Consider the following 14610-nt stretch of genomic DNA (forward strand, 5'->3'; position numbering starts at 1 on the left):
ACAGTTGTTCCCTGTGTATCCAGGTGCACATGTACAATTATAGTAATTGACATCATCTGAACATGTGCCACCATTTAAACACGGATTACTCGCACATTCATCTTTATCTGAAATTGGATGACTGTCAAATTGATAAGATTTAAAATGAATCATGAAAATGATGTCATAATCAGAAACCCTGCAAGACCGACTACTACATCATTTGATTAATTGATACAGTTGATATAGTATGGTTGTTAATTTAGACAAGGGACTGTTAACAAATTATGTAGTACATTTCTGAAAGTATTGATTTCTCATGTTTTTTAAATGACGGTGTCGACATTGAGATTTACTTTCTACACTTAACACACAGATTAAAGATACATATTTTAATCCTTAAAGATGAAATCAAAACTTTATTTTTAGATTATTGTTTAGGGAGTCGCTTACAATTAAAACAACCAGTTGATATAATAGTTATCTCTTTAATAATTAACTTACCATTAAAGTAAACTGCCAAATCCTCATCTATTTCACCGTCACCATCGTTGTCTATGGAACAAAAAGTATCAATTTCATCAACAAAAATACAAGAAAGTAACAACTATGTGTACGCCTACAATATTTGAATCGCATCAAGTACCATTGAGACAACTTTTATCTGGTACTCCAATAAGACCCACAGAATCACATAGAGACAAGCTCTTTTAAATGTAAACTACAAAGACTTTTTTACTTCAGTAATGCACAACCTACACTAGATTGAAAATATGTGTTGCAAATTAAAGACCAACTCAAGAGATGCTTGTCTTGATTTCGTAATAACTATATTGCATGGTTATTCTAGTCATGAAACCAATTATCGCTACATACGCAATGTAAGTTATCAATATCACTTAGACGAATCTTATTTATTGATGAGCTACACTGCTTCTTTTGCATAGTTCTATGTCTGTACTCAAAACATGAAGTACTAGAAATTTACTTTTAATATTTAGTGCTATCTCATTACTTATTGTATATATTGTAATACTTAGGGACCTATAATTTTCAGTACTTGATTTGTACAACCTATTTTTGGAACAGAAATAATACCAATAGTGATCACAATATTCCATGTTTGAACATCATAACTGAACATGCTGAAAGAGATTTGAGATAGGCAAACTTTCAAAATGCTGAAAATGTTATCATGTAACCAAAATTTTGTAGTAATTAAATTTCAAGCATGAATCCTGTACTGTAAAATACAGGTACCTAAATATTACAATAATTTTAAAGTAACAAAATAGTTCTGAATATTAAAAGTAAATGTCCAGTACTACAGATTTTGGTAGAGAAATAGTACCTCTGCAAAAGTAGCTGTGTATAAATGAAATAAATGAAACAATTAAGAATCCATTATATTTTGACATACCGTTGTTTCAGTGCGGTTAATACATTTAAACCTTATCTCATTTGAGTGCTCCTAGAGAGGTGGGAAGTATAAAGGAAGAAGAAAAAGGTGCCACTTAAACATCGATTAAACAAGCATTAAGTCCTACTTTCTCCTTAGAAATTACCTGTTCCATCTAAAAGCTCCTCGTCTATCAGACCATCGCAATCATTGTCAACTATGTCTCCTGGTATGGTCATACTAACATTGCAGTACTAAAAAGGTATTTAAAGTGTGATTAAAGGGACATACAATGAATGTATTAACCAAATTACTTAAAGGGAAATAGATTTATTTTCATATGCAAACAAAATATTATTCAAAAATTATGATAAAAGAATAACTTATTCATTTTTAGAACAAGGCAGTGGCTCCATTGTTGTGCATACTAATGCGATAATAATTTGACTAGGTTGCCTAGATTTTCGGAAATTTTAAACCGTGTATAAATTATACCAGTCATGAGATGTTAGAACTGAATTCACCTACAAAAAGGCAAAAACATAATGTCAAGAATGATTTTTCGAGCATCACCAATGAGTCTTTTGTAGACGAAACGCGCGTCTGGAGTAAATACGAATGTAATCCTGGTATCTATGTTGAGTATATTTTCCGCGACATTATAATATTATAATGCCTTGGAACATTTTTGATTATAATATAATACAAGAATCCATTTACTTTTTCAACGTCTTTGTCATTTTCAAAAACAATTTACGGTATATGATGCGTTTTACTGGAAACAAATATGTTAACGTATAAAGACTATTAACCAGTTCATGGTTTCAAAACCTATTAAACACTTTTAAAATAATGTATCTACTGGAAATACTGGGAGTAACAAATGTTCTGGTACTGTGCATCGTCAATCGAAAATTCCTCACGATTGTTTATATTGCAACTGTTCTGTTTTCGCAGTCAAAGTGCATTGATCATAAAGGTATTTGTGATATACAGCCACTTACTGTAAACTAATTTATTTATAAGATCAAAATGCCTCTACGTTGACTTTAAAGCACCGGTCAAAACAGATCGTGCGATTTTTTGTCATGGAAGATCTATAGAATAGTCGTGCAAAATGTCAAAAAAAAGATGTCGAGTGGTCACAACAACTACGACATGTCCACAATGGTTCCACGATGGGTACACGACAGAAAAACAAATTGTAAGTGTACTGTCGAGGGTTTGTCGCAAGTTGGTCGTGCGACAGTCGTACGGTAATCGTGAGTTGTTTTGGGCTGTTTTTCAGGTTTTCATGTCATGGGATGCACGTGTTGCTGTCGTGTCGCTGTCGTACTACTATCGTGCCACTGTCGTACGACTGTCGCACACCAGTCGTGGATCACTCGCACGTTAGGTTGGTCCCCTCCGTTTAATTTTCCAGTATGCCTTTGGAATATAAAAATATATAATGTCTTATCAAGAATTTCAATAACGGCCGGGACACAGACTACTCGCGCGTCTGACTCTGAACTACTTGTATATAAAGAAGGTCAGATTTATTGTTTGCCATTTGCCATTTTGGTTCAATATTGTTCAGTTTCATTATGAGTTCGGTCTAGGTAAACGACGTTTTTCGTATTAGTTTATATTATAACTATACAGAGAATTCAGACTAGGATGTCGCTGGTTCCTATACACGGGCTCGAATCAACGCTAAGATGACCATAGTTTGCTCTTGTTGGAGCCCGTCAAGGCGCCTAATTTAACAGGTCTAAACGTATTCGTTCAGATGGAATAGCCGTCCTCCATAAATGGCAGACGGTTTGTTTTTCCAAAATTCATTCCCGCCGAATTGTTTTCTTCTACAAAAAACGAAAATATGTTGCACGACGAACTTCGTACGAAACTTGATATTCGTGAGACAATCATGCGACTGTATCACGAGTGCCTTGCGACAGTCGTGAGATTGTCGTACGATAGTCGTGCTACGGTTGTACGATTGTTTTTATTAAAATGGTTTGTGTTTGTACCCACGAAAATATGTTTATGACAGGACAGTCGCACGACTGTGGTAAGTTACTCTCACGACAGCCACAAGACAGTGACACGACAAAAAATCGTAGAGCAAAAAAGGTGCATGTCCAATTAACATCCCACGACACAAGACGGCGCCACGGTGCTCAAAATATCATGCGACTGTCGTACGACGATCACAGATTACCCGCGATTTGACCAAATCGAATGTAGTGGCGCTGTATAGATGTGTCGTGGGTTCGTTGTGAAATATGTAGTCAAAACATATATTCATGTGCTACTTTTTCAGTAAAATTGAGGTTGAAATTTCAGATATTTCGGATTTGTGGACGTATTTTTTCTTTCGAAAACAATCCATAACTTGTTTTGTTTTAAAGCATAAGTGTTTACATTTTATTTTTACAAATAACTCATATTTATCAAATGTTCATGCTGTATATTTATCAAATTTAAAAAAGACACTATTAACTTATTCATCAAAATTGGTATACATTATGTTAATGCGTAATCAAACCAAATGTTACTTTTAAAGCGAGGGGTCCATAAACTTGTTTTCAAGTTAAATCAGTTTGAATGATAAAAATTAGTAAAAACACTGCATTTTTTTCCGATAAGTCACAGTTTGACGATGTGAAAATATCAATTTACGTTAGCAACGTCATTACCAAACTGTAACTGTATTGTATGCCCTTAAGTTATGACTTCAATAACAAATTTTGTTTTTTTCCTGTAAACATGGAAAACAAGTATTTATTAGTATTGCCTAATGCTTATAACAAGTTCTCTTAAAACAATGAATATATGAAATAGGGAAATGTGGCTATGTGGAAGGTATATATGGTGAGTTTCTTTAACACTTACACTGTTTATTGGAGCTAACCGTTGTCCTGCGATATATCCATATGAATTGAATTCTGCTGTCCCTGTTGAAACTGCTATAAATGTAACTGTTGGGTTTTTATGGAAAATAGTATGAGGTCCGTCTACTATATTCACATTGGTAATTTTTAAATCACTGCTTCCATGCACCTGCCGCCAATGATATGAGGTCATTGGTTGCCCATCTAGTGAAAGACCATTTATTTCTCTTGAAGGAATCACAACTGTTAGAGCATTTTGAAATGGGTTTCCCGGAGTCTTAATTGTTGAAAAAGTATAGTCAGCTGCAAATTGTTCTATTGGAGGCATTAAGATCATTGCAGGGTCTCCTTGGTCTGAACCACAACCTCCCTCTGCAAAGAATGCCAACGCAATAGGTTTATCTGCTACAATGGTTCTTGACGTTTGATCAGTAATTTGAAATGTATGTACATCACCAGCTGTTGCCAAATGAACTACAGCTTTCCCGTTTATATTGACATTAGTATTGCTGCTACTTGTCACAATTTTAAAATCCACAGGTACATTACAATTCGGCATATTCATAGATACAAATTGTTTACCAAATGTGTCAAAAGATGTCAGTTGTGAGCATAGATGATCACATGCCCCACCACCTATATTACTACACTGGCTACCACTCATAACAGTTATTACTTCACTGGATTTAACATTCGTTCCAGAAAAATCAGATGTTGTTCCACCAAAAACGTGAAATGATTCATACCTTTTCATAATTATTCTTAATGTCATTCCGGTAGTATACGTAACACCTTTATACACGATTGGTGTCGCTCCTTTACCAGTTGTGAGATAAATGACAGTATTGTCCATGGTAGCAATGATCATAAATTCGGACCGTACATTCCAAGTTAAAATGTAATACTCGTCTCCAAGGGCATCAATTGGAAAAACAATAAATGCATCTGTTGTAACTTTTTGTTTGTTGACAGCATATACAGTAATTTCAGCATCAGATTGAATATCAATACCTTTATTGCTTAATTCTGTTCCAATACCGCGAATATTTAAATCAAATGTAACGCTTGAAATGACATTTCTATTTAATGTTATTGTCCTTGAAAAGGTTGAATCAAACAGCGGAGTAGTTATGATAGCTCTCACCGAGTGGAAGTTGTCCGTTGTTATAAATACCTCAAGTGTTCCTAGGAGTAGGTTATCCATGAAACCGAATATAAAATGTCTACCTTTATTGTCTTTTCCTGTAAAATACATTCGTTATTATTTGATAATAAAAACAAATAGTGGTTTTGAAATTGACCAATAAGGCAGAAATATTACTATTCAATAACCATACATGTATGCTACGGTCTAACTGTGGTTTGTATATAGATGGCCAAATGCAATTTTGTCAGTTGTGTGCTAAAAACATACCTAGTGCATGAAATATCAATACATGAATCTATGACTTGAATCAAGAAAATTACGTCTTTTTTAAGGAATACTAAACAAATCCATTTAATTTGTAATTCAGCAGACATTTTACTTCAGTATCCGAAAATATAACAGAGAATTTCATACATGAGATTTAGCTGATGCTTTATGATTTATAGCATTCACATTTTGTTTACAGCGCATGTTGAGTATACATGATGTCATTTCTTTTAAGGCCTTGTTGTACTGTAAATAGGATGGTCAAATGTTCCTTTGCAAGACGATAATTTGATTAATACATCTCACTTAGACAGTCACATTTAAGCTATATAATTTCAGTATTTTACAAAACCGCTCGAGATTACGTACATTTATGTTCGTTCTCTATTTGGCATTTTTACCATGTTTATATTTCAGCGTCACTAGAAATTCTAAAATAATAGAAAGGCGCGTATGGTAAACAAAATGTACGACACGTATCTGTAATGAGTGTATTGATATGAAAAACGTTTTTAAATGATACTGGAGGAATGACCAAATGACTTTTGCTGGTCGGAATTATCTTGCATTTTACAAATAACAGGTTTGCTTTATTTGTACTTGTACAAATGAAAGAGGGATAAACCAAAAATACGTCGGATGAATTTCAAAGTATTTTATTTTCCGCAAAAGCATTGTTTCAGCACAATTCTAAAGTGTTCATTTGCAAATGTTTGTTTCTAAAAAAATAATTATAACGCTTCAATATGTCTAATGATTTCATTTGTCTGCTATCGCAATACATAGTAAAATAACAAAAATAAGTAAGAGCTTACAATAACAAATGTCTTATTATTTTTGCTATTTATGTACGGTTAGAACGTAATATAATATCAGCCATAGCCATCGGTTTTACATCAGGTACTTGATTCTGCGAGGTTTACGATTATCACAAAAATGGAATGCGAGTAAGATCGCAACATATATTGTTTGTATGACTTTATTGTTATGTTGCAATGTAGCTGACTCCTGTATGACATATATAAGCGTTATATGCGTAACAATGGGAATTGTTTTTAAAAACTAACTTAAAATAATTATCTGATAATTCTGTTCTGATTTTATATTATTCCTCCACTATATCTTGGAGAACCGTTGGGAATACAACGTAATACGTCCACTAATGTTCTTTAATTATGGACTGAAACACCATCTAGAATCGTCCGGGGAAATGCTTATTAATAAAATATAGATCCTAGAATCAAAAGTATTAATTAATTCCTCTAATGAGATCAATAATCCTTCATCACTCTCACCCTATGTAACCCTATGTCTTCTCTCACTATATATTTAAACATTAATGTTCCTGTCACCCTGTGACACTATATCGCACTTCTGCTAGCACCACAGTTATCTTAAAGTCTTAATCCTATTACTTCTTTCAATGTGTTATGCAAATCACAGGCCTCTGCTCACAGTCTCAATTTTTTCTTGTCTAGATATGAAGGAATATTTCTATTTCCTGTACAGTCAAGAATCAACGACAGCAACTCATCCGGCTGTTTAAAAATTGCATCAGTGAGTTTCACGACTCTTAACACCCCAGTGTCTTTTTTCACGTAGTAGTTTCAAGAATGGACTTCTTTTACTATCCAAATCGATACATTGAATTCAAAAATGTTTCCTATCCTCAGCACAATTATGACATAATAAACAGGTTTAGTCTACTTAATACTTATTAAATTTTTATATATGGATTTAAGTAAGTAAGTGTTCAAATAGACTCATCATATATACCAGGACTATTTTTTTTTTATATACGCAAGACGCGCGTTTTGTCTACAAAAGACTCATCAGTGACGCTCGATTCCAAAAAGTTAAAACGGCCAAAAAAAGTACAAATTTGAAGAGCATTAAGGACCAAAATTCCTAAAAGTTTTGCCAAACATACGTCTGTATTTAATACCTGCCCTCTGGATTGAGAAATGTTCAAATTTTGCACTTTTCCAAGATGTGGTTTATCAGAAGTTAATTGGTCAAAGTTTATATATTGAAGAGATGATTTTTCATGGGCTTATGAATGTATTTTGTTAGTCCAATATGTTTTCACAGATTTATATACTAAGTTTTTCCATGTGAATTTTCCTGGTGGTACTTGTAGAAGAACTGGTGATGAAGGAAGATTATATTTCTTCAATAACTGTTGTACATAGATATTTCAGCTTTTTTGAGTTTCTGTTCTTGATAGCCGACTGTCTCTGTGCTAGTTCAAACTCCAATGTATTTGGATTTCTTATAATATATCCGGATAAAGTTAAAGATCTTTCATCAATTTCTGCTTCAACAATGTATTGGCATCTGGCCAGATCAAACGTAAGTTGCTGAATCAGCTGTTCTTTCTGGTAGATGTTGAATACGTGTTAATAACTGTTTAAAATAAGATGACAGTGCTTTTATATCACTTACCATTAATCTTAGTACTTCAAGTCCAAGTATGAGTCTTGGAATTATAAATATACTGATAATATGGATGGATACAGTGTGGTTTCCTCCGTTCAGACCTTGGAGGCCGGCTCCCATCAGTGCATATGTTGCTTTTCTTGAAGCACTTATCCTTTCGTTGCTAATATTATTTGTGCCGATCAACATATGCTGTTAACATGATTAAGATTGGTTTTATGTTTGTCTTTATTTCTAAATTATCTTATTTGTAAATAAAATAGGTTCAAGAACTTTCGCACAGTTTCAATTGTTTTGGCAGCTTGTGGTTATCCTATCGAATTGTTTGGCTTCAATGCTGTACATTGTCCTTAACTTCGTTAAAATGAGCGTCATTGAGGAGTCTTTTGTAGACACAACTCAAATATGGAGCACACAATAATCAGCTTGTCCTCGTTAAAATTTGTAATGCTTTATTTTTGTAATCGTTTGAGTAAATATTGATTACTTTTCTTTTCCGGCATCTAAGTACAGATGGGTGCGGTCCTAACCTTGACAAAAGTTAACTTAGAGTTAACTTGTTGACTGCTTTTTAAGTTAACTTGAGAATTTTTAAGCAGACCAGCAAGTTAACTTCGTCTACGGTGGACCAGACCTACGGTCCGCTTTTTTATGACTGCTGCAGACCTATCGACGGGTCTGTTCCAGACCAGACCTGTGGACAAGTCTGCTTTTGACCAGTCCTGAGGACAGGTCTGCCCCAGACCAGACCTGTGGACAGGTCTGCTCCTGACCAGACCTGTGGACAGGTCTGCTTCTGACCAGACCTTTGGACAGGTCTGCTTCTGACCAGACCTGTGGACAAGTCTGCTATTGACCAGACCTGGGGACATGTCTGCTTATGAAATGTTATCGTTTTTGCGACTTTTCATATCAGACTTGAGCTTTATTAAAATATGTATAAACAACATTCGCATTGTTCTTCCCAAGAAGGCCTCTGATAGCAAGTTTCTTTACTCGCTATACTCTACTAGACATTATTAATAACAACACAATTTTTTCTTTTTTTATGTTTATATATTCTTATAAACATTAGTCAATTACATAGAGCTATCATATTTTTTTAATTAGAAGGCGGATAGAAATTAGGGTTATCCAACGCATCGGAACAACATTCGTATATCATGGGATATCAACATCTTTGTCGACGTTACTTCGTTCCCCGTTATTTACCTGTCCCTTCATAATTTTTACTTTACGCATTTATACATGCATGGATATTTCATTGTTATTCTACTTATTTGGATTGGATTTACTATTCCTTTTCCGCAGAATATTCTAACGAAAGTTGTACAGTTATACAGTGTCCGGATATGTACGATGTGGTAAATCTACCAACAATCTCGTCAAATTCGTCAGATTTGTCGAGAGATTTGTGCACATGAATGAAATAGTTGTCACTTGACATTTAACTATAACATGTATAAGCAAAATAAATCAACCGACATAATAGATTAACAGTATACTATTACCAGAAGAGAACCTCAAATACATTTTTTATTAAAATCACAAATGAATTCAGACATGTCAGTGTTGGTACATGTACTTGGATGATGCGGCCTAATAGTTTCGTTTTACACACCCTAGTGACTGTTCAATATTATGAATACAGAGATGAAACGCTGACATTCTCAATGTATGTGGGAAAAAAAATGCATAATTGTTTTCCTTATCATGCTTATTGCTTACATTTGCCGTCCTACTAACATGTTCACAGGAGTGCCAGGAGAAGACATAATTAGGCGCCATCCCAACAGCGGTCATTTATTTTATACATTGAATCCAGACATCTAAAATATGGCTGATTTACTATGCGGATATATATAGATTTTTAAATTAAAGTGCACATATGCAGGTCAGTTTTAGGTCGATGCAGTCAAATAATTTTGTCGTATAAGTCAGCATGAGGTATCAAATCTACTGAAATTTTGTTACGTATCAATATTTTGAATAAAAGGAGACATGCTGGCACCCTAAATTTATGCGAACAAAAATTTGTTGTTCATGTTGTTATTGTATTGCAATATAGCTGTCCATTGTATTATACATTGTTTCCTGACATAAAAAAATATGGCTGATTTACTATGCTGGCATATAGATTTACAAATTAGAGTGCACATATGGTCAGTTTTGGTCTTGGTCAATGCGGTCAAATTATTTCATTGAACAAGTCAGCATGAGGTATCAAAAGTATTGAAATTTTGTTACGTATCAATATTTTGTTTATAAGGAGGACATGCTGGCACCCTAAATTTATGCGAAACAAAAATTTGTTGTTATCAGCTGGTTAATCAATGTATTGCAATATTGCAATCCATTGTATTATACATTGAATCCTGACAAAAAAAAATATGGCTGAATTACTATGCGGGTATATATGGTATATAGATTTACAAATTTAAGTGCACATATGGTCAGTTTTGGTACAAGCACTCAAAATATTTTGTTGTACAAGTCAGCATGAGGTATCAAAACACTGTAATTTTGATACGTTTCAATATTTTGAATAAAAGGAGGACATTCTAGCACCCTAAATGTATGCGAACACAAATTTGTTGTTATTGTATTGCAATATTGCTGTCCATTGTATTGTACATTGAATCCTAACACAAAAAATATGGCTGATTTACTATACAGGTATATAACTTTACAAATTAAAGTGTACATATGGTCAGTTTTAGTTGATGCGGTCAAATAATTTTGTTGTACAAGTCCGCATGGTCAGCATGAGGTATCAAAACTACTGAAATTTTGTTACGTATCAATATTTTGAATTAAAAGAGGACATGCCGGCACCCTAAATTTATGCGAACACAAATATGTTGTTATTGTACTGCAATATTGCTGTCCATTGTATTATACATTGAATCCTGACATAAAAAATATGGCTGATTTACTATGCCGGTATATAGATTTACAAATTAAAGTGCACATATGGTCAGTTTAAGTTGATGCGGTCAAATAATTTTGCTGGACAAGTCAGCATGAGGTATCAAAACTACTGTAATTTTGTTACGTATTAATATTTTGAATAAAAGGATGACATGCTGTCACCCTTAATTTATGCGAACAAAAGTTTGTTGTTATTGTATTACAATATTGCTGTCCATTGTCATTATGTGATTGTATTATACATTGAATCCTGACATAAAAAAATATGGCTGAATAACTATGCTGGTATATAGATTTAGAAATTAAAGTGCACAAATTGTCAGTTTTAGTTGATGCAGTCAAACAATTTTGTTGTACAAGTCAGCATGAGGTATCAAAACTACTGAAATTTTGTTACGTATCAAAATTTTGAATAAAAGGAGGACATGAAGGCACCCTAAATTTATGCAAACAAAAATTTGAAAATATTTGCTGATTTAGTATGCTGGTATATAGATTTATAAATAAAAGTGCTCACATGGTCAGTTTTGGTCAACACGGTCAAATAATTTTGTTGCACAAGTCAGCAAGAGGTATCAAAACTACTGAAATTTTGTTACGTATCAATATTTTGAATAAAAGGAGGACATATGCTGGCACCCTAAATTTATGCAAACAAAAAATTGTTGTTATTGTATAGCAATATTGTTGTCCATTGTAATATACAATGTACATTGAATCCTGACATAACAAATATGGCTGATTTACTATACTGGTATATAGATTTACAAATTAAAGTGCACATATTGTCAGTTTTAGTTGATGCAGTCAAATAATTTTGTTGTACAAGTCAATATGAGGTATTAAAACTACTGAAATTTTGTTATGTATCAAAATTTTGAATAAAAGGAGGACATGCTGGCACCCTAAATTTATGCGAACAAAAATTTGAAAAAATATGGCTGATTTACTATGCGGGTATATAGATTTATTAAAAAAAAGTGCACACATGGTCAGTTTTGGTCAACACGGTCAAATAATTTTGCTGCACCAGTCAGCAAGAGGTATCAAAACTACTGAAATTTTGTTCCGTATGAATATTTTGAATAAAAGGAGGACATATGCTGGCACCCTAAATTTATGCAAACAAAAAATTGTTGTTATTGTATAGCAATATTGTTGTCCATTGTAATATACAATGTACATTGAATCCTGACATAACAAATATGGCTGATTTACTATACTGGTATATAGATTTACAAATTAAAGTGCACATATTGTCAGTTTTAGTTGATGCAGTCAAATAATTTTGTTGTACAAGTCAATATGAGGTATTAAAACTACTGAAATTTTGTTATGTATCAAAATTTTGAATAAAAGGAGGACATGCTGGCACCCTAAATTTATGCGAACAAAAATTTGAAAAAATATGGCTGATTTACTATGCGGGTATATAGATTTATTAAAAAAAAGTGCACACATGGTCAGTTTTGGTCAACACGGTCAAATAATTTTGCTGCACCAGTCAGCAAGAGGTATCAAAACTACTGAAATTTTGTTCCGTATGAATATTTTGAATAAAAGGAGGACATATGCTGGCACCCTAAATTTATGCAAACAAAAAATTGTTGTTATTGTATAGCAATATTGCTGTCCATTGTAATATACATTGAATCCTGACATAACAAATATGGCTGATTTACAATGCTGGTATATAGATTTACAAATTCAAGTGCACATATGGTCAGTTTTAGTTGATGCAGTCAAATAATTTTGTTGTACAAGTCAATATGAGGTATCAAAACTACTGAAATTTTGTTACGTATCAAAATTTTGAATAAAAGGAGGACATGAAGGCACCCTAAATTTATGCAAACAAAAATTTGAAAAAATATGGCTGATTTACTATGCGGGTATATAGATTTATAAAGAAAAGTGCACACATGGTCAGTTTTGGTCAACACGGTCAAATAATTTTGTTGCACAAGTCAGCAAGAGGTATCAAAACTACTGAAATTTTGTTACGTATGAATATTTTGAATAAAAGGAGGACATATGCTGGCACCCTAAATTTATGCAAACAAAAAATTGTTGTTATTGTATAGCAATATTGCTGTCCATTGTAATATACATTGAATCCTGACATAACAAATATGGCTGATTTACTATGCTGGTACATTGTATATAGATTTACAAATTAAAGTGCACATATGGTCAGTTTTAGTTGATGCAGTCAAATAATTTTGTTGTACAAGTCAGTATGAGGTATCAAAACTACTGAAATTTTGTTACGTATCAAAATTTTGAATAAAAGGAGGACATGCTGGTACCCTAAATTTATGCGAACAAAAATTTGAAAAAATATGGCTGATTTACTATGCGGGTATATAGATTTATAAAAAAAAGTGCACACATGGTCAGTTTTGGTCAACACGGTCAAATAATTTTGCTGCACCAGTCAGCAAGAGGTATCAAAACTACTGAAATTTTGTTCTGTATGAATATTTTGAATAAAAGGAGGACATATGCTGGCACCCTAAATTTATGCAAACAAAAAATTGTTGTTATTGTATAGCAATATTGCTGTCCATTGTAATATACATTGAATCCTGACATAACAAATATGGCTGATTTACTATGCTGGTATATAGATTTACAAATTCAAGTGCACATATGGTCAGTTTTAGTTGATGCAGTCAAATAATTTTGTTGTACAAGTCAATATGAGGTATCAAAACTACTGAAATTTTGTTACGTATCAAAATTTTGAATAAAAGGAGGACATGCTGGCACCCTAAATTTATGCGAACAAAAATTTGAAAAAATATGGCTGATTTACTATGCGGGTATATAGATTTATAAAGAAAAGTGCACACATGGTCAGTTTTGGTCAACACGGTCAAATAATTTTGTTGCACAAGTCAGCAAGAGGTATCAAAACTACTGAAATTTTGTTACGTATGAATATTTTGAATAAAAGGAGGACATATGCTGGCACCCTAAATTTATGCAAACAAAAAATTGTTGTTATTGTATAGCAATATTGCTGTCCATTGTAATATACATTGAATCCTGACATAACAAATATGGCTGATTTACTATGCTGGTATATAGATTTACAAATTAAAGTGCACATATGGTCAGTTTTAGTTGATGCAGTCAAATAATTTTGTTGTACAAGTCAATATGAGGTATCAAAACTACTGAAATTTTGTTACATATCAAAATTTTGAATAAAAGGAGGACATGCTGGTACCCTAAATTTATGCGAACAAAATTTGAAAAAATATGGCTGATTTACTATGCGGGTATATAGATTTATAAAAAAAAGTGCACACATGGTCAGTTTTGGTCAACACGGTCAAATAATTTTGCTACACCAGTCAGCAAGAGGTATCAAAACTACTGAAATTTTGTTACGTATCAATATTTTGAATAAAAGGAGGACATATGCTGGCACCCTAAATTTATGCAAACAAAAAGTTTAAAAATATGGCTGATTTACTATGCAGGTATTTAGATTTATAAATAAAAATGCACACATGGTCAGTTTTGGTCAACGCGGTCAAATAATTTTGTTGTACACATGGTAC

General features: G+C 33.1%; 1 protein-coding gene across 1 annotated transcript; it reads right to left on the bottom strand.

Moving 5' to 3' along the window:
• Window positions 1-1851: 1851 nt before the first annotated feature.
• On the bottom strand, window positions 1852-5509 carry LOC139494553 (IgGFc-binding protein-like). Its single transcript, XM_071282713.1, has 2 exons — window positions 4256-5509; window positions 1852-1902 (listed from the first exon to the last, which is right to left on the bottom strand). Exons 1-2 carry the CDS (start codon window positions 5507-5509, stop codon window positions 1852-1854), a joined length of 1305 nt encoding a protein of 434 aa, XP_071138814.1.
• Between the last annotated feature and the right edge of the window lie 9101 nt (window positions 5510-14610).

The sequence above is a fragment of the Mytilus edulis genome, chromosome 11 (assembly GCF_963676685.1).
Source record: "Mytilus edulis chromosome 11, xbMytEdul2.2, whole genome shotgun sequence".
Lineage (NCBI taxonomy): Eukaryota > Metazoa > Mollusca > Bivalvia > Mytilida > Mytilidae > Mytilus > Mytilus edulis.

Excerpts from the sequence above, each read along its gene's own strand:
- LOC139494553 (XM_071282713.1), bottom strand. The coding sequence starts at position 5,509 with ATGTATTTTACAGGAAAAGACAATAAAGGTAGACATTTTATATTCGGT. Across the intron at positions 1,903-4,255 it reads GGTTAGCTCCAATAAACAGT|GTGAATTCAGTTCTAACATC; the intron begins GTAAGTGTTAAA and ends GCCTTTTTGTAG.